At 33.1% G+C, this 23878-nt stretch overlaps 1 protein-coding gene across 1 annotated transcript; it reads left to right on the top strand.

Annotated features, from left to right (window-relative positions):
• The first annotated feature begins 327 nt into the window (after positions 1–327).
• Positions 328–5524, top strand: LOC133830260 (AP-1 complex subunit mu-2). Its single transcript, XM_062260192.1, has 11 exons — positions 328–667; positions 798–944; positions 1044–1106; positions 1199–1375; positions 1471–1574; positions 2220–2327; positions 2489–2585; positions 2759–2856; positions 3880–4021; positions 4116–4238; positions 5198–5524. Exons 1-11 carry the CDS (start codon positions 539–541, stop codon positions 5294–5296), a joined length of 1287 nt encoding a protein of 428 aa, XP_062116176.1. The 5' UTR covers positions 328–538; the 3' UTR covers positions 5297–5524.
• Positions 5525–23878: the final 18354 nt, after the last annotated feature.

Genomic DNA, 23878 nt, shown 5'->3' on the forward strand with positions numbered 1-23878 from the left:
ATACTGATATTTTATAATATTTGAATTTATATTAATAAATATTTATTTTTAATTAATTTTAAAAGTATATTTTGTTAAATATTTAAAATATTTAGTTAAATGTAGAAAAGAAACTGTAAAAAAAAAAAGTTAAATAAACACTTTTTTGTATAAGAAATTAGGAGAGATACGAAGATTTTGCTTATCAAATGAAAAAACAATGTCGTATCTTCAGCACGTGCGTGGAAAGAGAGAGAGCCCCCAAATTCACGTCGGCTTGTGCTTGTGATGTGGAGCACACCAGCACGTGCGTCGTAGAGTACATTTCATATCAATTCATCCCCTTAACCAGAAAAGCTCGAACAAAGAAGATCTCATATAGACCGAAACCAAACCTTTCTTTTTTCCTTAAAACCCATTTTCAAAGTTTGGATTTTTCACATTATCATCTTTAAACAGATCCATTTTTTTTTTCCTATTACAAAAATCCTGATCCAGGAGGATCGAAATTCACTAAAATCACCGATCATCATCACCGGAAGCTCTCGGCCTCATCGGCATGGCCGGCGCCGCCTCGGCGCTCTTCCTATTAGACATAAAAGGCCGGGTTTTGATCTGGCGTGACTATCGAGGCGATGTTACTTCTGTTGAGGCTGAGCGATTCTTCACTAAGCTCATCGATAAGGAGGTTTTTGCTTATTTCCCTCTTTCTTATACCAATTCGAATAATGAATTACGAAATTTCACGTTATACCATTGATGGCTTTCGATTTTATGATTTTGGGCATTGTTGGATATGATATGCTCTATGGTTACAGGGAGACCCACAGTCTCAGGATCCGGTAGTCTACGATAATGGCATTACATACATGTTTATTCAACACAACAATGTTTATTTAATGGCTGCTTCACGGCAGAACTGCAATGCTGCTAGCATTCTGCTCTTTCTTCACCGCGTCGTTGATGTATGTCACCAATCTTTTTTTTGGTTTGGGTTGGGAATTGCTGATTTGATTGATGCAGTTAATTCTATATTAGGTTAATTTGCCTTTTTCACGACGTAGGTGTTTAAGCACTATTTCGAAGAGTTAGAAGAGGAGTCCTTGAGAGACAACTTTGTGGTAGTGGTATGTGCTATTCATTGCATCACTCAGTTCGTGTTGTGTGATATTGAATATTGTATTGTTGAATAATTTGGCTGGTACTTGTGATTTTACAGTATGAGTTGCTTGATGAGATAATGGACTTTGGTTTCCCTCAATTCACGGAAGCTAAAATCCTTAGCGAGTTTATCAAGACTGATGCTTATAGGATGGAGGTTACTCAGCGACCTCCTATGGCTGTCACTAATGCAGTTTCATGGCGAAGTGAAGGCATTCGATACAAGAAGAATGAAGTAGGTTTATTGTGGGCGGTAATTGCTTCTCATTGTTTTTTACGATGTTTGGTGTAGACGTGACATGTGGCCTCTTTTTCTTTTTTTTGTTTCAGGTATTCTTGGATGTGGTCGAAAGTGTGAACATACTTGTGAACAGCAATGGCCAAATAATACGCTCAGATGTAGTTGGGGCGTTAAAGATGAGGACATATTTGAGGTACTAGATTTTTTTCCCCAGGTATTATTTGTAATTATGCTTTAAAACAAGTAGGCTTCATGGTGTCTAATTGTATGAATTTGGCTTAAATTATTTTTTCAAGTTTTATTTCCAAGATAAAATATTTAAGTAATGTTAACCTCCATATGTTGTTGCCCTGTATTTATTCAATATGATACACTTCTCGCAAGTTTCTATCTCATTTTTGTAGTGCAATTTGAGTTGGAGCAAGTAGTAGTTGCATTTGTTTGCAGCCATGTACCTGCTTCCATGAGCTTGGTGCTGTTACTTACCGCAAACATTTAGGACTTTCACTTGGCATGCAGAACATGGGTGTTTACTTTCTTTCTTTTTTTCGGTTATCTTTCCAATTACTAGAGCCTTCACTGTGTTTTGTGAACATTTTGTTATTATGAGCAATACCAACGGAAAATTTTTAATTTATTTTTAAGGCCACTTTTTTCCCCTTGAGTCAATCTTTTCTACTTATGGCCCTGTTAGTATCTTCCAACTTCTGTACTGTATATTTATGTGGGAGGGCTCCTTTTTTTTTCTTTTTGCCCCCCTTTCCTAATGCTTTTAAAAAACTTTCATACATCTAACCTTTTGTGGATTAATCCAGCTTACTTGCTTGAACTCTTGCAGTGGTATGCCAGAGTGTAAGCTAGGCCTTAATGATAGAGTGTTACTGGAGGCTCAAGGTCGAACAACAAAAGGGAAAGCTATTGATTTGGATGATATTAAGTTCCATCAGTATGTTGCACCTTTCCCAATTTTTGTTTCTCTTGTTTCTTGGATTACCTTCATTTTTTTTGTTGGAACCATTGCAGACCGTTAATATGTTTCAAGTCAGACATTCTAATTGCTTTTTTATTTTCCCATAACATTCCTTTTTGGTTGCCTAAACCTGTTAGGTGTGTACGTTTGGCTCGATTTGAAAATGACCGAACCATATCCTTCATACCTCCAGATGGAGCTTTTGATCTCATGACTTATAGACTCAGCACTCAGGTTCATTTCACATTTAGTGAACTTTTAATTGTATAATATTGTTTATTTATTTGTTAGGCTTATATATATATATAATTATTTCGTTTTGTGTTTGGCAGCCAATGGTAGTGATTAAACTGCTTTCTCATTTTACATCCAATATAGTATTTGTGACTCTGTTTCCCCCCCTTCAGGTAAAACCTCTTATTTGGGTGGAAGCACAAGTTGAAAGGCATTCTAGAAGTCGTATTGAAATTATGGTAAAAGCAAGGAGCCAATTTAAGGAGCGCAGGTGGAGCTTTCACTATGTTTTCCTTATTATTTATACATACAATTACATACATATATATAAAAAATATATAGTTATATATATATGTCTAATCTATCTCTTTTTCTATATAAAAAGTGTGTAGATAACATAAATTCTTGTTTTTAAGGGTTTTATTTTTTTGTTAACTTTAATTGAATATACTTTTAAAAGTTATTAAAAATAGATATTTATTAATTATATTAATATAAATTTAAATATGATAAAATATCATTATTATAACAATATATAATACATAATTTTTATTTTTATTAAAAAATTTATTATTTATATTTATAAATAAAACATGTTTTTTTATTACTTAATGTAACTTAACTAAATATATATTTATATTAAATAACAACAAACATTATAAATATATTATATATAAGTATCGGGTGTACAAATAATATGAGTGTAACTACATAAGAATTTGGAATAACATTTATCTTCTATCAAGACTATAAAACTAAACCAATTATAAATGTGTGATTTGATTAATATCATGAATATTTTATATATTAAATAGTGTAGTTTATGATCTAAAATATTATCATATATATATATATATGTATTTTGAAAAAACCACTAACAATGTTTAGGATTAATTTTTATTAAATGTGTTTATGTCATTCTTTTATATATATAATATTGTTTATTTATTTAAAATTTATAAGACAATCATAAAACCTTGATATATTTAATAATTTTTTTAAATAAAACTAAGCAAGTGTGCACTTATTATATATAGGTGGAATTCAATTTTTTCTTTCTTAGTATTGAGTAGCATCAAGTTTCCTTTCCAATGGTTAATGGCCATACTTCCTACAAATTGCAAATTGGCATTCTTCGTTGTATATTTCCTTTTGTTTTGCTTAGAATCGGCGTTAAAGGACTACTTTGGTTGCCTTACATATCAAATTTAATTTATTTGTCTAGTCCTTTTTAGATTTGTGAGGGATGTTTATCAAGTTTCTGATTTAAATCGCTATGAACTATGTGGTACAGCACTGCAACAAATGTGGAAATTGAATTACCTATCACTTCTGATGCTACAAATCCTATTGTCCGAACATCAATGGGGAGTGCTGCTTATGCTCCTGAGAGTGATGCATTAGTCTGGAAAATAAAATCTTTTCCTGGTAATAAGGTAAGATCATGCCAAGAGTTGACTCTCGTACCATTGTATATACTGTATATTTGATTATTATAAAGTCATCAAGTTTTTGCATTGATTTTTGCAGGAATATATGTTGAGGGCTGAGTTCACTCTTCCTAGTATAACTGCTGAAGATGCAGCACCTGAAAGAAAAGCTCCCATCCGTGTGAAGTTTGAAATACCTTATTTTACTGTCTCAGGAATTCAGGTATGTTTTCTGAGCATTGTTATATGGCCCAACTTGTAATCTGGTTTATTATAGTCTCAAATTAGAACTGGAATTTGAAATCAGAATCATAAATACTTGCACCAGAAACAGGTTGGCTTATTTAAGGTGAAACTAAATTTGCTGAATATTCATGTAGTAAATTAGAGTTGAAATATATCTTGAGTTGCTAGTGACTAGTGACTAGTGACTAGTGAGAGCAGGGTTGCTATGTTCTTAGACTTGCTATTTTGTCAATCAAGATAGTGTTATTTTTATCATATGCAACTCAGTGAATGATATGGAATGCAGTAACAATGCAAGGTGGGTGTATAAGGGAGGTGCCATGTTTGAGGGGTGGTAGATAAAATAAATAGATCCTGCTAGTAATATAGAATATGGCCATGTTTTTTACTATGTTTGATCATTTTTAGTAGGTTTCTATCTTCTCTCAAGAAATGTATTATAAGTAATAAGTTATAATCATCAATATGTTTGAGCTTGTGGGTGTGGCAATGAATTCAAGTGGTCCAACTCATGGTTACAAAACTTTGTGTGTGTGTAATGAAAAGAATGCAGATATTGAACATGATAAAAGGTTGATTTCATGAACACCAAAATCCAAAATGAGATAGTCTTAATGGAGTAGCTCAAATGTTCAGATGTGTGGTTTGCTCCCACAATATTTGAGGTTTGAGTCCTTCATGGGTACTGACAATGCAATTGCGATAGTTTTCTGATCCTAAAATATTGTAGGGTTTGGTGGGAGTTTAGTTAAATAAAATTTTTTTTTTAACCAAAATGAGAAAGGCTTCACCAGTCAGTAGTCATTACCATGCATGCACAATTCCACCTTCGTTCATTGTTCCTTGGAAAGGAACAAACTTATATAGACTTAATTATCGTTAATTTGAATTATGATGTTTTGAATAATATGAACATTTAAAACTGGGACTTTGTAGGTTCGCTATCTAAAGATCATCGAAAAAAGTGGATACCAGGCTCTTCCATGGGTGAGATACATAACAATGGCTGGCGAGTATGAATTAAGACTCATTTAAAGGCTACTCGAATGTGTAGATTTTGTTTTTACTTTGAGAAGTTTCCTTCAATAATTTTGGTAATAGTGATAATTCTCCTCTTGTGATCTCGCAAAATTTTTGTTCAAATTGTATGATCTGTTTGTCATGATGCAAATGTTGTACCAAGAATGTTTTTTTTTTTAATATGCTTCTTTTTCCAAAAATTTTGTTAGTATTGATATAATTCAGAAGCAAGAATTCATTCAACACTATTCTTATTCACTTTTATGTTGAATATTGATAATCCCCCAGTCCTATTATGATTTCTTTTTTCTCCAACTGAAATGTAGTCTATCCTATTAAATTGCCTAAAAATATATCTTAGATTTCGATAACTGCTTATCCCAAGCATAGGTTTATAATATCATATTCCACTTATTTTAATTTAAATTGAAATATATAGAGAACTTGCTACTAAATTGCACTAATTGTGTTATAGCATGTCCTGTTGGGCATCCAAGGCTGCTATATAGCAATGCTCTTTTTTAATTTATCATGTGTCCTGGACAATGTAAAATAAAAAATTTAATTATATTATTTTTTAAAATGAAAATCACTTACCGCCATTATTACATCAGTTTCAATTCTTAATATTCCAGTATTAATTCATAATTTTAGTATAATTTTTCTATTGTCAAGTCATGAACCATGTGAAATTACATAGCTAATGCTCATATAAATATAAATGTATATATATATATATATATTTGACAAACTGATGCTTATATTTTAACCAATGATATTATTCTATTTTGAGAAAAATTGGTGTGCTATATTTATAAATAATGTAATAAACGAAAAAAATATTCAATTATAGATTTGAATAGCATTTAATATTTTTCTCCTATTTCAACATTAATTCATTTTATTTGTTATTTCGATGACAAATAAGTCATAACATGTGACATGTGAATGGAATAGTTTTTTAGATTTGAATACTCATTCATTTTATTATCATCTAATCTATTGTTATATCATCTCTATTTTTTTTCTTCATATTATAGATATTGTTTCATGTGAAAGGCTCATACAAGTTGATATATAATTATTAGTACAATTAGATCTTATACTAATTTTCTTTATAAAAATCAATCATGAAAAATGATACTTGAATTTAAATAAAAATAATTATTTCTTTGATCAATTTTTGTATCAAAAGTGATGAAATGAATACAAAATCAACTTATCGTTTATCTAACAATTATATTGTAACATAATACAATCAACGAAAATGATTCTCGGAGTTCAAAATTTATTAATAATGATGAAACTCATAAAAATATTCTCACAGATTTTAATAAAACTATTGAGTCCTATTATATTTTTGTCTTTTCTCCAGCGGTTACATAGTAACCTATAATGCATATAAAATCAACTCAAATGATTATCAAATTTCAAAATTTAATTCTAACTCATTAACACCTAAAAAATGTCGCTCAATTTTTGAACAAATAGTGATGAAATATTCCCATATATTTTAATGTAACTATTATTCAGTCTCACTATATATTAATCTAGTAATACTTTTTCTAATTTTATGAAAAATTTGAGCAACTATTTATAGTATCATAATTTTTTTCTCTGTAATTAAAACAAAAGATGAATTATTATATAACAAAAATAAATTAATAATATAGTTTTAGTTTCTTTATTATCTTAAACTTAATGATGTGTTATAGCGATTATATATATTTTTTCTTCAAACAAACTCGATATCACCACAATATATAATATTTTATGTCTCTTCAAAAATGGTATGTTTATATAATTCACCTTAAATTATATATATACATACACACATGTATTAAATTACGAGAAGTTTACATAAATATGAGAAAAATATATATAATTTCTAAATTTATGGAAAAAAAAATAATTGTACAAAATATAGTAAGTTTTGGAAAAAAAAGTTTAAAATATGGTAAAAAATTACCATAAACTTAATTATCTTATTTTCTCTTCTCTCCTCACGATCTCTCTCTCTTCTCATTTCTTTCTTTCTCCTCCCCCATTCAGTGTCCATCTCTGATTTCTTCCGGCGATGCTACCTCCACCGCTGCCTCCAACTATGACGACGACGAACTGATTTTTCTTCTTCTTCTTCTTTCTTTCTTTCTTTCTTTCTTCTTTTTCTTCTTCTTCTTTCTTTCTTCTCATTCTTCTTCTTCTTCTTATTCGGTCTTTCTTATTCTTCTTTTTCTTTCTTCAAATCTAGTTTTATTCTTTTTCTTCTTTTTCACATCTGATTTTGAACTTCATATTTGATTTTTCTGGGTTTTTTTTCTTTCTAAATCTGTTTAAGTAACCAGGTACTTGACTTCATATTTGATTTGATTTAAGAAATGTACTTAAGAAAAGTTGACTGCTATTATTTAGTGTAGACTAGGGTAGTATAAGAAGCTATGTAGTTAGCTGATTAGTTTTTTTGGTTGAAAATGGCAAAAGTTGTCAAAAGGTTCTTCCCTCTGATGTTTAGGTCAATTGGATATAGGTTTAGCAGCCAAACGTTCATCAAATAAGGTTCTAACATAAATATTTATGTGTTTATTAATTATTTAAAGAAATAGAACTAGAACGTTTGCTCAAAAAATGTATCGATAGGTTTACAAAATTTATTCAGAATACAAGTACAAGAAATAAAAAAAACAAGCAAACAAAACTTTTAATTTTTCTGGGTTTTTTTTTCCAAATCTGTTTAAGTAACCAGGTATCATGACGCCTGATTCATTTTATTCATATCAGATTTTTTTTAGACCTAGGTGTAACCAGTTACAATAGCGATTAATTTTGATTTTTTGGTTAAGATTTGATTTTGTTTTCACACCTGACTAAGCAACCAGGTACCATAGTAATTGGTTATTTTTTTTAGATTTGATTTTTTTTTTCAAACCTCGCTGTAACTAGTTACGATTATGATTAGTTTAGATTTTTTGTTTGAATCTTATTTTTTTTCCAAATCTGGCTAAGTAACCAGTTACTATCGCAATTGTCTCTGATTTTTTTCATTTTTTTTTCAGACCTAGTTATAACCAGTTACCTTCACCATCAATTTAGTTTATTTTTTTCATATAATTTTTTTTTCTTCCAAATCTCACTAAGTAACAGATTACAATTCAATTGATATTTTGATAATGGTACATTACTTAAAAAAATAAAAATTATTTTTATAGTTGTAACGAGTTACTACAACACCTCTCAAATAATAAAACTGATTTTTATAGTTGTAACCGGTTACCACACATCATTAAAAAAAATGGACAGTAGCATAAGATTATTATTACAAAAAAAAATCAAAATTGTTTTGATAGTGGTAACCAGTTACTGTGGATAAAATGTTGATTAAAGAAGATAACAAATGGAAGAAAAGAAGAAGAAATGAGAATAAAAAGTAATTGGTTACACCTAGGTCTAAAAAAAATCAGATATGAATAAAATGAATCATGCATCAAGGTACCTGGTTACTCAAACAGATTTGGAAAAAAAACACCCAGAAAAATCAAATATGAAGGCCGATTCATTTGGGTTTCTTACATATCAAAAGAGTAGTTTTCAGATAAGCAGCTAAATGATTGCAGTGTCATAGAGGCTTCCTTTGTGAGTGACATTATAAGAAGATTGCATATGGAAAAGTGTGGCCTCCGCCTTTTATTTCAGCATGATGAAGATGAGTTTAGCTATCTCACTTGTTTTCATCCCTTAATTTCATTCTCCTGCAAAATAAGATTCAGTGGTCAACCCACGTTTAGTTACAAAATCAAACATGTTTGAATTTTTTTTTTTGTGGGAGGCGGCACTATGGACTTGTGGATATTGATTGAGCCAAGAAAATGAATCCTTACTAAAGAATGCTGGGTGATCTCGTACGCAGTACAACACATGGAGCCATAGTTGTATTAATTTTATTTTATGCATTTATATTATTATTTTTGACTTTTTTTAATTTAAAGTTGATCAATCACCTCATTGATAGTTGGATACTGCTTTAATTTCATTTTCTTTTATACTAATACATTTATTTTTATGCTTTATCAAATCTGATTTGATAAAAAAATATTTTATCAAATATAAATGATAAAAATTAATACAAATAAATTAAAATTATAAAAAATAATCTCAAAATAATAAAAAATAGGTACTACAAAAAGTATAAAAGATAAAATATGGTATGCAAATAAAATTTTACAGATATATGGGAAAAAAGCTCCCATAAACATGTAAATAAAAAAAATATGCCACAAAAAACTGCCATATTTTTCAAAATTTATAAAAAAATCTCATATTTGGTGTAATTTCCTCATTAAATTACCACTTAAAACGGTCTTATAAATCAATTATTTTAATTATTTTTTAATTTACTTAATACTTTTTTTAATTTTTATATTAAAAAAAGTGAGAAATTATTTGAAGTATCACAATTTTTATTTTAATTTCTCTTTTATCTTATGTAGTTAGCACAAACGATAAATCATTACACAATAAAAATAAATTAATATTATATGGTCTAAATTTTCTTTATTATCTTGAACTTATAAATGTGCTAGAGCCTCTCTATTTTTTTTTCTTCATTCAAACGAACTCAATATCAGCACAACATACATAATCTTTTATATGCATCTTCAAAAATTATGAACATGACTTTGTTACATAAAAAAATAAGTGATACAATATATATGCTTTTTTGTTACATTATATTTACAAGTTTAAATAATATAAATATATACTATAAAAAATTAATATACATATATCAATATACAAAAAATCTAATTTTAATATTGGTGTAAATTTGATGAACTCAAAAGATTATAACTAATTGGACAAGATTGTATTAATCAATCACCCATATAAGAAGAAAAAAATATTAATTGTTGGACAAATCAAAGTGGACGAAAGATGAATACTTTATTTATAGCCTACAAGTGTAACGCCCACATGTGAGATTTTTACAAAAAAAAAGAAAAATCATTACTCAACATATACAAATAAAACTCAAATTCACCTAAATTCTAATAAAATAGATGAAATAGTTATACAAAATTATCGAATGTCACATTACCTCTCCAAAGACTTCGCCTGGATATTTAGAAAAAAAAATTATATATTTCTTTCAAAATAAATTTTTAATAAAATAAAAGGAGAATTTTTTTTTATTGATACAACAAATATAAAAACTGAAAAGAAAAAAATACTTTCAATATACAAAATATTTAACTTATATTATAAAATTGCATCTTATCATCATTGTAGTTAATGTTCTTGTTCAATAAAATAAATCAAGGGGTGTGAAATTTATGTTAATATGTTTCTTATATTGTGATTTACACATTTTTTTTTATATAATTTTAAATTACTATTTTTTTTAAAATTGTATCTTCCAAATTTGAGTCATCTAATTCAAAGTTAAATTCAAAGTGGCATGTAACTTTGTTAAGATTAATGCCCTAAAAGCATGTAAAGATATTTTATTGAATTAAATAAAGAATAATTTTATTATATTTAAATATTATAATTATTGTTTGAATTAATTATATGATAATATCAAGAAAATTTCTTATTTATTCATGAGAATATGACATTGTATTAGTACGAGAGAATTAAGATCATATATAATAAATAAAATAATCAGCAACATATTAAAGTATGAAATCTTTAATGAATGATTATTAGTACGGTTTGCTAAGCATACAAGATGCAAGTGATTTAGATTCAGATTACTAATGTGGATAGACTTCTTAGTAAATTTGTTGTATATAATAGAGATAATATATGCCATGACCGATAAAAATTAATTATCTTTATAAACTTTTCATTTGACATAAATATTTGACTCTTATCATAATAGATGATCTATGATACCCACATTTTTTTAATGAATATTATACTATTTATTTTAAGTGGTGGAACCCACTTTTTTTATATATTAATTTTTTTTGTCTCTTTTTCTTCTTTGTCTCTCTCTCTTCCTTTCTTCTTCATCTTCTTCTCCTCGGCAGCCATGGAAGCCACCATGGGTGACCATTTTTCGACCACCATCTAATGCCACGTACTGCCCAGAAGTGTTCACCAGCCGTCGGTGAAGTCAACCACTAAGGGGCAGCCTCTCACTCACCGTCGTTTTTCCGGAGTCGCTAGTCAAAGTTTCGTCATTTCAACTTTGAACGTAATTCTGGCCAACCCCGGACACCCCTCGACGAATGGTTGGTATCATTGGAACCAACATGAAGAGAGGAACATTGCCCACTAAGTCCTTCCAGTCAACTCGCCATTTTTCTCCAATGAGATTTTGAATATCTCTGCCCTTTTGGAAGCATTTTCTGGCGACACCGGCGATTAGGGGTGCACAAGGGACCCGCAAAACCCGCAAACCCGCAAAACCCGCCCGACCCGAACCCCGTAAATCCGATTTTTTGAAAAACTCGTCAATTTCGGGCTTAACCCGACCCGAACCCGAAATATATCGGGTCGGGTTCGGGTTTAAATATATGTCATATTCGGGTTCGGGTGTAACCCGATGAACCCGAACAAAATTTAAAATAAAAAAAAAAAACAAATATGCTCTAAAAAAAGTAAATCAGTTTTTGTTTTGTTTTTCTTCTCTTCTTCAACCTTTCAGTCCAGCCAGCCCCTTACTCACGCACGCACGGCGCCGACCGACAGAGCCAAGCCACCACCACCACCCGCACGGCCAGCCAGCCACCACCAGACCAGATCGCTTCCCTCCCTCTCCGTCACTCACGCGACACGCCTCGCCGTCGCTAGGCACCCGCACGGCCAGCCAGCCACCACCCGCACCACAAATGGCCTCTCCGTTCCGGTGCTACGTTCAGTTAGTTTTAATAAGTTTAAGATTATATATATATAATATATTCAGAAACATTAATATGTATATATATATATATATTCAGAAACTTTTTTGTTTGTTTGTTATTTATTGTTAAAAATAAGATATGTGACCCAACAACTTAGTTGAAAAAAAGTCAAGAAATTGTTATGTAAAAGTAGAACACAATTAGTTGTGGATATTTTGCTACAGACCCGAAAAGTTTATGCCTTATAACTCACAACCATATTTTTTTAAAAAGATAGTATTTTTGAAAAAAATGGCATTTTTGCAAATTTGGGCTTTTTGGTCCAAAATCACAAATGGCCCAGCCAACCCGAAATGAAACCCGAACCCGGCTGAACCCGACCCGAGTGAACCCGAACCCGAAAAAACCCGAAAATTTCGGATCGGTTTCGGTACCATTTTTCTTAACCCGAAACCCGCAAAACCCGAACCTGATCAACCCGAAACCTGAAAATCCGACCCGTGTGCACCCCCTACCGGCGATTGTTTGGACTAATGAGTTGTATATCTTTGATGTAATCATCGAGAGGATAATTTTGATATACATCATGCATATAATCGTTGACATTGTTGGTGCACCGCTCACTGTCGCCGCCAACTACCACTGTGCATCACTTGGGTGAGGTTTCAGAACTTGAAATTTTAAATATAGTCATATTATATGTCGTTAGACATGATCTGGAATGAGGAATGCAATGTTGATAATCATTTGATGCACGTAGGAAAAACATGATATTAAAATTGGACTAAATCACTCTAGAATCATCGTTAAGCTTAGGAGCGTCGCTTTGGACTGTGATTGACAATTCTAAGGAGGTAGGGACTCAACTTGATTTTTGGACTTATTTTACTTGTATTGAATTCCATTAAACATATTCCAATTTTGATATTTATGAAATGTTTGAAATAAATGAAAAACTTAATCTGCATGTGTTTTTCTGGATTGTTCTTAGGGCATTGTGTGCCAATGATATTTTATATACATATTGATGCAGGTTATAATTTTTGGGTTTCATTCATATGCAGTCGTTATGCTGCCCAATTTTTCTAAAGATTTAGGGAATATGTTTCTTGTTATTCGTGTTTACCTACTTTTGGTTATACTGTTGGAAGCCATAGTGATCATGATTTGTGCATGTTGTTGTTTCATGATCTAGTTTCTGTGCCATCATAGGTAGATTAGGTGTCCACTCACCTGTAGGTGTAAAGACCTAGCATCTATATATAGGAAGTGTTATGAGCCTCCCCCTTGTGGTGGTTATCAGGTCTGGCTACAAGGTTTTGGATGTCGGTTTTCTATGGTTGGTAACAGGAACTAGGGATTTAGTGGATGGTGTGAAGTGCATGTGTAGATATGCTCTTGTGATTATGTGTGGTCTTTCTGTCTTTGTTATTGTTTACACATGGTGATGATATGTTTTGTTTTAAAAGCTAACCATGCAAGGATTTTTATTAAGACTATGGGTCCTTTGTGAATAGTTGTATTCCTACTGGCTTTATAAGCTCACCCCCATTTATCCCTTCTAGTTGAACGCTCAATTTGAGATTGATGGATACCGAGATGGTTAAGGATCCAAAGTCCATATTTCTCCTAGTTTAGTCCAATCTAGTTTTCTGTAAGGTTTCATGTTCAAGGCGAAGTGTATGACTTGTTAATTATTCCTGATTCTATTAAGGTATATGTTGTACCCCAAAATAAACACGAACTGAATCACTCAGCACAGGGTACAGCTGGCAGATAAGCGCATGGAGAAAGCGTGCAGTTAGAATATCTAGCTAACTCTGGTGTGAGCAGTTCGAGTCAAACTTGGCAGTACAGCAACCAAATAATATCCAGGTTGCCTCTTGCGCTAATAACGTAGTTCGAGATGCATGATGGCTAGATCGCCTTCTAGATACTATGAACTTGGCCCGTGTCAAGTTTAGTTAGCTCTTCAACATCCAACTCGAGGGAAGTGTTCAGCTCGCGGAATCCTAATCATGACGCACAATGAAGGATCCCAAAAGACTCAAAGATTCCTTATACGCTCATTAATGCCAAGATTTTATTATACATTTATTACCCGAGATAACGAATGTAAACTCCATAGGCAATCATATCCCTATGTAAATGGAATATTATTTTGATTTATTATTTACCATATTTATGCACGCGGTTACCCAAAGCTGTCCAGGAAAACCCTTTATAAATATCAGGGGAATGGACAGAAAAAGAGACGACTTCTTGATACAGAAACTCTACTGAAATTGTAAGAAACAATTTCACCCAGAGCCTAAAGGAGATTAATAAGATTCTCTCATGGACTAGGTGGATTTTAACCACTGAACCAAGTAAAATTGTGAGTGTTTATGGTATTGCTTAATTATTTAATCACGATTTAGTAAGAAAGCCTAATATATCAGTTGTCGGATTTCTTAATCCACTGTTGGCGAAAAACCGCGTCAATAGATTGGTGCTTTCGTTGAAAGCTTAATAGCGCTTAATCCCCCACCCAAGTTTCACCCAACGCTCACCATGGTGGTTACCCAGTCTATGCATGACAACGAGATGGAACAACCAGGTGATCAGGAGGTGCATCATACGACCGTTCCTGCTGGAAAAGGCCCAGACGCTCAGCACCGTCCTGGAAAGTAACACGTGGGCCAAGATGATACTGGGAGCTCAGCATCATGCCCACCAAATTCTAATCCAGGGTATCTGATAGCCATCGAGATGGAAAATGCCCAGTTAAGGAGCCATCTCGCTAAGGATAATAAGCAGATTAAGGAGATCTTGGCTTGATTACCCCATCCTGCAATCGATGTTAATATTGGAAGGAAGCAAAGTGGGTCCCATAGGTCCCACAAGAAAAACCAACCCAATCTCAATCGCTCTGTCAGAACTACAACTTTGAGCTCCATACCTTCAGAGTGAAATCAACGGAATACTCAACCTGCTAATCCTCATAGGAACAATTGGCCCCATGTTAGTCGATTTGTCAAAACTGTGACCTCGAGCTTTGTGCCTTCTGAGTAGATTCCATGAAATGTTAAAAAAAAAACCCAACCGGGTGAGCTGGGACCAATTCAAGGAGGAAAAACACCCGAGCAAATCCATTTGTGACACGATCAGAGCCTCCAGCGCAGAGAAATGAACATGTTCTACCTCCAACCTAGGAGATCGGGGTAGAGCAGGGATGGGTTAACCTAGTGCGCCCCGATGGAACGAGGATAGCTTCACCGATTAGACACCCGTTGTCATCGATTCAACATCTGATGCCACCTCGCCCATAGAGGAATGCTCTAGCTCGAGGGGATAGCAGGAAAAATCCTCCTCCCTTAGAAGACATCTATGTTCCATGGCCTCGCACTAATAATCCAGTTCCTTGATCCCAACCACAGGCTGTAAATTTCGCTAATGGAAGTTACTGAATGGAGAGCCAGTGTGGAGGCAAGTCTGAGAGGGATCTAAGAAATCATTTGAGCTCCACACAAAGTCTTCATTCCAACCCACATCCTGATCTACGTGATCATCTGAATTCACAAAGGAGTTATCTAGTTTGCCATGATGACTTGAGTTATACTCAGCACATGGGAGATCTGTCTATTGTATGCGACAATGGGAATGTCCCACCTAACCGAGCTCAAGCTTGGAGGGAAAACAACTCGTCTTACGTACAATAGAATGTGGGCTAGTGATCAGCTCCCAAATAACCTAAAGGCCAGGATCCAATCCCCGAGCGAGTGACCTTGATGGAAAAACATATGAAAAGACTCCTATCTGGAAAATGAGTCGATGATTGTGATTTTGATGAGGACCTCGAGCCTTTTTCTCCAAACATCGCGACAACTCCTTATCTTGTTGGCTTCAGGATGTCGACCATGCCCACATATGACGGAAACACTAACCCGTCCAACCACCTCGAGACATTAAATATGTTAATGATGACCCACAATGTCGAGTTCAACTTAAGGTGTATCTTGTTCCCCACAACTCTGACCGGACCCGCCAGATTTTTGTTCAACAAGTGCAAAAGACATTTAATCACCTAGTCGAAGAAGTTTTCTTCTAAATTTAAGAGACAGTTCCGAGCTTCGAAGGAAACTCGCGTTGAGTCTGATTCACTCGCTAACATAAAACAACAACCCAGTGAGTCCCAGAAAGCATATCTGAACCGATTCACCAATGTAGTAGCATGAGCTAGGGATGTTGATGATAGTTCCAAGCTCATGGAAAAGAGGACAAGGATCATGGTAGGAGGTGATTTATGACAAGAACTCCAGCGAAAAGGAGTGAAAAGTGTAGATGAATTCCAGCTATAGCATTGCCATGAAGGGAAAATCATAACTCGGGCAGCAAGAAATGGTCGTTATTGAGGGAGGAGAGGAGCCTTGGGTAATGAAAGTTTCCCATGTGGCGGAAGAACCTCAGGAAGAAAGTAATGAGGTCGCCCAAGAAGACGAAATTGACCCAAGATTAGGTGAAGACAAGTCTAAGCTCCAAGCATTGGAAGAGCTCGAGGAAATCAACATTGACCCAGAAGTACCTTCAAGGGTAGTAAAAGTTGGAAAAAATCTTGGCACCGAAAGGAAGAAGGAGCTGGTTGAGTTTTTGAGAAATAACCTGGACGTCTTTGCCTGGTCACATGAAGATATGATGGGAATCAGTCTGAATGTAATAATACACACTCTAAATTTGGACAGGAATGTGCCTGCAAAGGCACAAAAATGAAGGCTTTTGTGGAAAGAACGATCATAAGCTTTAGAAGAAGAAGTAGCTCACCTACTTGTAAGTGTTGATTCATCAGGGAAGCAAAATATCCGACTTGGGTTGCTAACCCTATTTTGGTCCCAAAACCCAATGGAAATTGGAGAACTCGCATTGACTTCTCCAACCTTAATAAGGCATGTCGTAAGGATTGTTTTCCACTACCTTGAATCGATCAGTTGGTAGACGCAATAGATGGTCATGAGCTCATGTCTTTCATGGATGCATATTCTAGATATAACCAAGTCGCGATGAACCCTGCAGACCAAGAGCACACTAGCTTCATTACTGAGCATAATGTATACTGCTACAAGGTTATGCCATTGGGGCTGAAGAATGTTGGTGCAACATACCAACAGATGGTCAAAAAAATGTTTGTTAACCAGATCTGAAAAACATGGAAGTGTATGTCGATGATATGCTCGTTAAATCAAAGACTTCCAGTAACCATGTATCTGACCTGGAAGAATATTTTGGTGTGCTAATGAAATATGACATGAAGCTAAACCCCCAGAAGTGTACCTTTGGGGTTTCATCAGGAAAATTGATGGGATGGGATTCATAGTCAACACAACGGGGATAGAGGCAAACCCAGAGAAGATCAGGTCGTTATTAGAAATGCCCTTGCCCAGGTTGCGTAAAGAAGTTCATGTTGGGTTTTATGCCCTTATAAAACCATGTCGGACATGTAGCATGATTTCATATTATCAATAAAAGTAGTAGAAATCATTTAGTTTGACAACCGTGTTGCTTGCGTGTTTTATTACATGATTATTGAAATAATACAAACATTTATAAAATCCCGAACATATGGATAGTTACAATTATAGTGACTAGGTCACAGTGGATTATAGTTGTAATTATATGTTCAAAAGAACGAGTCCTAAGATTAGATCAGTGCATTGGATTTTCACTGATTAGGCAATCTACGATATGATCTACTTACACATTCAGGGTGTGATGTCTTGTCCAAGGCATCGACCAAGTAGATAAGATCGGATGTATTTAGTTACATCGGACTAGGACCGATATTGATTATTGATTGATAAATAAGTATCGTTTTTATCAAATCTAATCAATGTCACAACGTTGACCATATATTAAGCCGATCTTAATTCTGAGTGATAATATTCTGCTAATTATATTATTTAAATCTTTTGACTTGTTCGTTACCAGCTTACCCTACGGTCTAGCCCATACTTACATCTTGGAGATTTATTAGTGTAATTGAGTGGGAGTATTATTCATAGATACGAAATCTATAACTTCTGTATGAGAAGTGAAAAGATGATTTCCTTAATTGCTTTGTTCAAAAGGTTAAATGATTGAGATCTCATTTCTGTGATTAAGTTCACGGAAATATCATTTATAAGGAACTTAGTGGGAGTTAAGGATAAAATACTGATGAGGGATAAAACGGTAATTTGCACCCAGCTCGTTAGTAAGTCATCGATAGAGGATTGACTGATTGTAATGGTTATAACAATGGATAACGTATATATGGTTTTGAAAATACATTCTATGAATTCAAGAGTTCAATTCTGAGTCTATAGTGGAGTCACGAGGAATTAATAAGGTAGTGAAATTATTCGTAAATAAATTCACGGTAACTTGTTGGAGCTTGATTTCATGGATCCATGGTCCCCGCATCACCTTTGAGTAAATCATCTAGAATGTCTCAATTAATTGATTTAATTATCAATTAGGATTTTTAAAGTTGACTAGGTCAATTTTGGAAAATTTACAGAGATATGAGATTTAGAGAATAAAAGAGAATATTTGGGTAAATTTATTAATATTGATAAATTGGTATCAATATAAATAAATAATATTAAATCAAGTTTCAAATTATAATTAGTTAATTTGAATAAGGATTTAATTAATTAATTAAAAAAAATAAATAAAAGGTTTTGAATTTAGGCCCAATTGGGATTTAAATTCAAAATAAAGAGATTGGGCCCAAGTTCATTTATGGCAGCCCAAGGCTTTTAGTTTTGTTTATTATTTTTAATTAATTTAAATTTAAATAAATCTCATTAAGTTGCCTATATAAGGAATATGATATCTAGGGTTTTGAGTAGCAAGTCAGTCTCAGTTGATTTGGGTAAGTGAAAACCTAGACACTCTAATCCTTTCTTAGCCACAATCTCTTCTTCTTTTCTAGATCTCTATCTCATGTGTTGAGAGCCAGCCCACACTAGTTCTAGGTTGATCAAAGGCTTGGTGAGGAAGACTGTGTTGCTGATCTTGTTCAATCTCTTGATAATACTCTGCTACAGAATGGAATCAAGGGTTAGAGAGATTGAAGGATGGAGTTGTTTCAGTTCCGCTGCGTAATGCAAGTTTTTACTTTACTTTGTATTTGTATCAATTTCATAGGAGCATGTTCTAGGAATTTGCATGTTTGTTTGATAATATATAAATTGCATGAAAATAAATAAAGATCCTGCAATGAGTTTTTCCTACAATTGGCCTCAGAGCCACAGGTTGCTAGTTTATTTTCATGAATGAACATGTATGAAATTGATTGATATGTTAGGTGTTAATTGGATGTTACATGTTATTGGTGTATGTATGTATGTTTTCTTATGTAAATTTAGCAATAATTTGGTTGTGTTTTGGCTTGTTATGGATTTAAAAACTGCACAGATTTTTTTTTTTGGACTGATTTTTGCAGTGTGTGTGCTGGGCACGCATGGAGCCGCGCGGCGGGACCCGGCCGTACGGATCCGTACGGCGTCGGTGCCGGAACCCGCGCGCGGCATTTTTTTGCAAAAAAAAAAAAATATATTTTTTAATTTTTTTAAAATTGGATATTTTGTGCAGTTATGTTTAAAATATTTAAAATTGATTATCTGATAATTTTATAGATATTTTTTTTCTTTTTAAAATATTTTGAATTTGTTGATAATCATGATATTTTAAGATATTTTTTTTATTTTGTTATAAATAAAATATTAAAATTAGTTATCTGATTTTTCAATATATTTTTATTGTTTAAAATATTTATAATTGGTTATCAGATAATACTAGATATTTTAAATTTGGTTAAAAGATATTTTGATATTTTAAAATTTGTTAAAATATTTAAAAATAAAATATTTTATCATTCCTAACAACTTAACATGGTTAAATTAATTATTTGAAATTGAATTTTGTTTGATAAATTCTATTTTAATTAATTTAATATTTTGTAACTTGTTTAATTAATTATATTGAATTTTGTCCGATGAATTCTATGTTAATTAATTATGGTATTTTACAAAATAGTGTATTGTTGTGGTATATTTGCATAATTTAATAATACATGCTTATAGAATAACATGTTAGGCCCATCCAATTATTAACATATCAAGCATCATTATTAAGTTATTTTTTGCATTTGGGCTTTAAATATAAGTATAATGATGTCCCATTTTTTGCATTTAAAAAAATGTGGGAAAACTCAAATAAAACTTTCATAAAATGTTAGGTTTTATTTGGGCCCAATTGAACATGTAAAGTTTAAATTCCTCTCTTGTGGGTGGTTCCACTTGTGAAGGCCCATTTGCTTTGCATTACTAGATTGGGCCTAATCAATTGAATAACAATTAATAAAAGAAAGGTTCAAATTCCTGTCTTTTTGGGCTTTGTATGAAAGTTAGGGAGCCTTAGTAGTGGGTCCGACATACTGAACCCAGCTCTCCTCCATGCAAGCTCGAATTGTTAAGGCCCATTTACCTAAGTTGGACTTAATTGTATTAGGTTATTCTTTTTAGTTGGACCTAATAATTGATTAGAAACATATTAATTCTAATTTTTTGATTAATTTTCAATGGTAATTTTAGAATTAATGGAAAAATTATAAACTATGGTTTGTTGATTATTTTAATAATTTGGCGAACCTTAGTTGGTTTATTGATTATTTTGATAATTTGGAAAACCTAAGTTGATATTTTTTTTCAAAAAGAATAAAATACTAAAATTTTTAATAATGAGTTTTAAAATTTTTCTAATTCGATCTCCACCGTTGATTTAACAAGGTTAGAGTTCAGTGGGGCCTCATGACGCTTTGATTTCGTCTCCCTACGGAAGGTGTTCACTGGACTTCTTAACATGGTTAAATTTCTTAGGATAGATGGTTATAGATGGACTTTCTATAGACTCATCCCTACGGTGACTATAGGAATTAAGTCTATAATAATCGAAACCGTGGGTCAAACTCATAAAGTAAGAAATATTTGTGACTCTCGCCTACCGGGACACATGAGTTTCCGTTACTTTGATCGGATGGAATAGGTAGTTAATCAAAGTCTATGACGTTTTATTAATTGAGATGTTTCTCTATTTAACTACGTGAATATTTGTGACTCTCGCCTACCGGGACACATGGGTTCATGGCTAGCTAAAGTACCTAAGAAATAGAAGATAAATGTTTTAGTATTTTGCTTATCTCAAAACATTTTGTATGTTATGCTATTTCTAAAATATTTAATGAATAAATGTTTGTCAAGCAATGCGTTGATTTCTACTTAGTTGATAATAGAAGCTCTAGGCTTCCCACCTCATACTCTCTCTGATCTCTAAAATATTACTCTATGGTGAGAACCTCACGAAATGTTTGTCCAATGTCAACATGGTGTTGATTTTAGACAACATCGAGTTCGTGATAATCAAAGATATTCCTATTTTTCCCATGCAACGATCATCGAATCCTTCAAAGAGGATTGTTGATGGTAGTTCGAGCAAATGACAGAATACTAATAATACTAAACAAGCTCAAGGAGAAGCTGCTTTGAGCTTCTTCTTCGATGAGCAAGAGAGGAAGAAATTCATACAAAAATAACAAGAAGTCAACTGGCAAGGCATCAAATGCTGCAAAGTATCTTGGAGCAAGGCCTGATTATAAGTACACAAAAAGGGTAGTGTTTCCAATTGCAAGGAGACTGGGAATTGGAACAAGATTGCCCGGAACTCAAGGCATATGGAACCCAAAATAATTAAATTTGTCTTGGATGCATGTGATTTTAGAGGATGATACTTCGAATTTGGATCGCTGAATCACAATCTACTAACACATGTATGTACCTTTTTTATACTTTTAGCATTGGGAAAGCCATGAAGGATAAAAATCCACGACTTGGTATCCATCAAGGGTTGTTCGTATCAAACAAGGCAAAAGGATAAGCTTGAATGAATTTTGGAAATAAATATATTGTTTTAAGACAATGTTTATTTTATTCCGATTTTCAATGGAAATTTTAATTTAAGTTTTTCTTATTACATCAACAACAATTTGTAGTTACTTTCACAAGTAATACAATCCTATTTCTTTAAATGGATGTGAATTGTGGGGTGGATGTATGAAAAACATGCTATACCTATTGCAACTAAATGAACCCTATGTTATAAATAATGAGTTGTTTAAGACAGCTAATTCTAGGACCGTTAAACGACAAAACGTCAATAACGATATAAATGACGTACCTTTGGCATTTTTCGCTTTGGTCATATTTGTTATGATAGGATTCAAAGACTAACAAAGGCTGGGCCTTTGAGGGAACTCACCTAGGGTGACCTACCTGTTTGTGAATCTAGTCTCGAGGGCAGAATGACAAAGCGTCCATTCTCTGTGATAGGAGGAAGGGCCAAAGAACCACCAGGGCTAGTATGTTCAAATGTCTGGGGACATATGAATGTTCAAGCGAGGGGTGGTTATGAGTATTTCGTCACCTTCATCGACGATTGCTCTAGAGACTCATGTAAGTACCTAAAGCATAGGAATTCTGCGAATTTGTTAAGAAGTTCAAAGAATTCATTGCTATGGCTTTAAAACCAAATTAGGTAAAACGTTAAAGATCTTGCGATCTGATAGGGGTGGAGGATATTTAGATAATCAGAACCAAGATCATTTAATTGAACTTGAGGATTTGTCTAAAACAACTGCCCCAAGGACTCCGCAACATAACAGTGTTGATGAGCGGTGTGAATCGCACGTTTATGAAAATGTGTGTTCTATGATAAGCTATTAAACTCTACCAACTTCTTACCCAGATCTGTTCTGGAGACATACTACCTAGACCGCATGTGATATTTTTTTAAAAATGTTGTGCCGTCTCAAAAGCTGTCTCCAAGACACCACTAGAATTATGAAATGGTCGTGAACTTGGTTTACGTCATTATGGAATTTGGTGGTGTCATGTTTTTTTCATGAGGAAAAAGGTAGAAAGCTAGAACAGTGAGCTGAGGGTTTGCTTGTTTGATGGCTATTCTAAAGGTACTCAGAGTGGTCTATTTTATAGTCCAGTAGACAAGAAAGTGTTTGGCTCTACAAATGCAACTTTTCTGGATAACGACTACATAATGAATTTCAAGTCTCATAAAAAAAAAATAAAAAAAAAATAGTATTAGATGGAAAAATGATAAACTATTGTTCCATCCTTACTGACGCAAGTCGATGATAACAAGGTACATTCAGAAACCACTAATCCAAGTCAGAAAGTTACGATGCCTCGTCATAGTGGGAGGATTTATCGGAACCCGGTACCTATGATATGGATAGTGAAACCCACAAGTTGGTTGGGGACACAAGTAACAATGATTCGTTGGCCTTTAAATAGGCAATGTGTAGGTCTGAAAGGGATTTTTGACTCAAAGTCAAGTACCAGGTAATAAAGTCTAAGTACTCTTAATTTGTCTGAGATCTTGTAGATGTGCCATTGGACTTTAGGCCCATGGGGTGCGAGAGGATCTATAAGAAGAAGAGAGGAGCTGATAGAAAGGTCGAGACATTAAAGGCTCGACTCGTGGCAGAGAGAGAAATTTGACTTAGAGAAAAAATTTTCTCCGGTAGCCATGTTAAAATTCATTTAGTATTCTCTTATCCATAGCCACAACTCTTGATTTAGAAGATAAGGCAAATGGACATCAAAGAAGCATTTTTTAATGGCTATCTTGATGAGACAATTAACATGTATCAATCAGAAGGATT

This window comes from Humulus lupulus, chromosome 4 (genome assembly GCF_963169125.1).
Source record: "Humulus lupulus chromosome 4, drHumLupu1.1, whole genome shotgun sequence".
Classification (NCBI taxonomy): Eukaryota; Viridiplantae; Streptophyta; class Magnoliopsida; order Rosales; family Cannabaceae; genus Humulus; species Humulus lupulus.

Excerpts from the sequence above, each read along its gene's own strand:
- LOC133830260 (XM_062260192.1), top strand. The coding sequence starts at position 539 with ATGGCCGGCGCCGCCTCGGCGCTCTTCCTATTAGACATAAAAGGCCGG. Across the intron at positions 668-797 it reads CTAAGCTCATCGATAAGGAG|GGAGACCCACAGTCTCAGGA; the intron begins GTTTTTGCTTAT and ends CTATGGTTACAG. Across the intron at positions 4,022-4,115 it reads AATCTTTTCCTGGTAATAAG|GAATATATGTTGAGGGCTGA; the intron begins GTAAGATCATGC and ends TGATTTTTGCAG.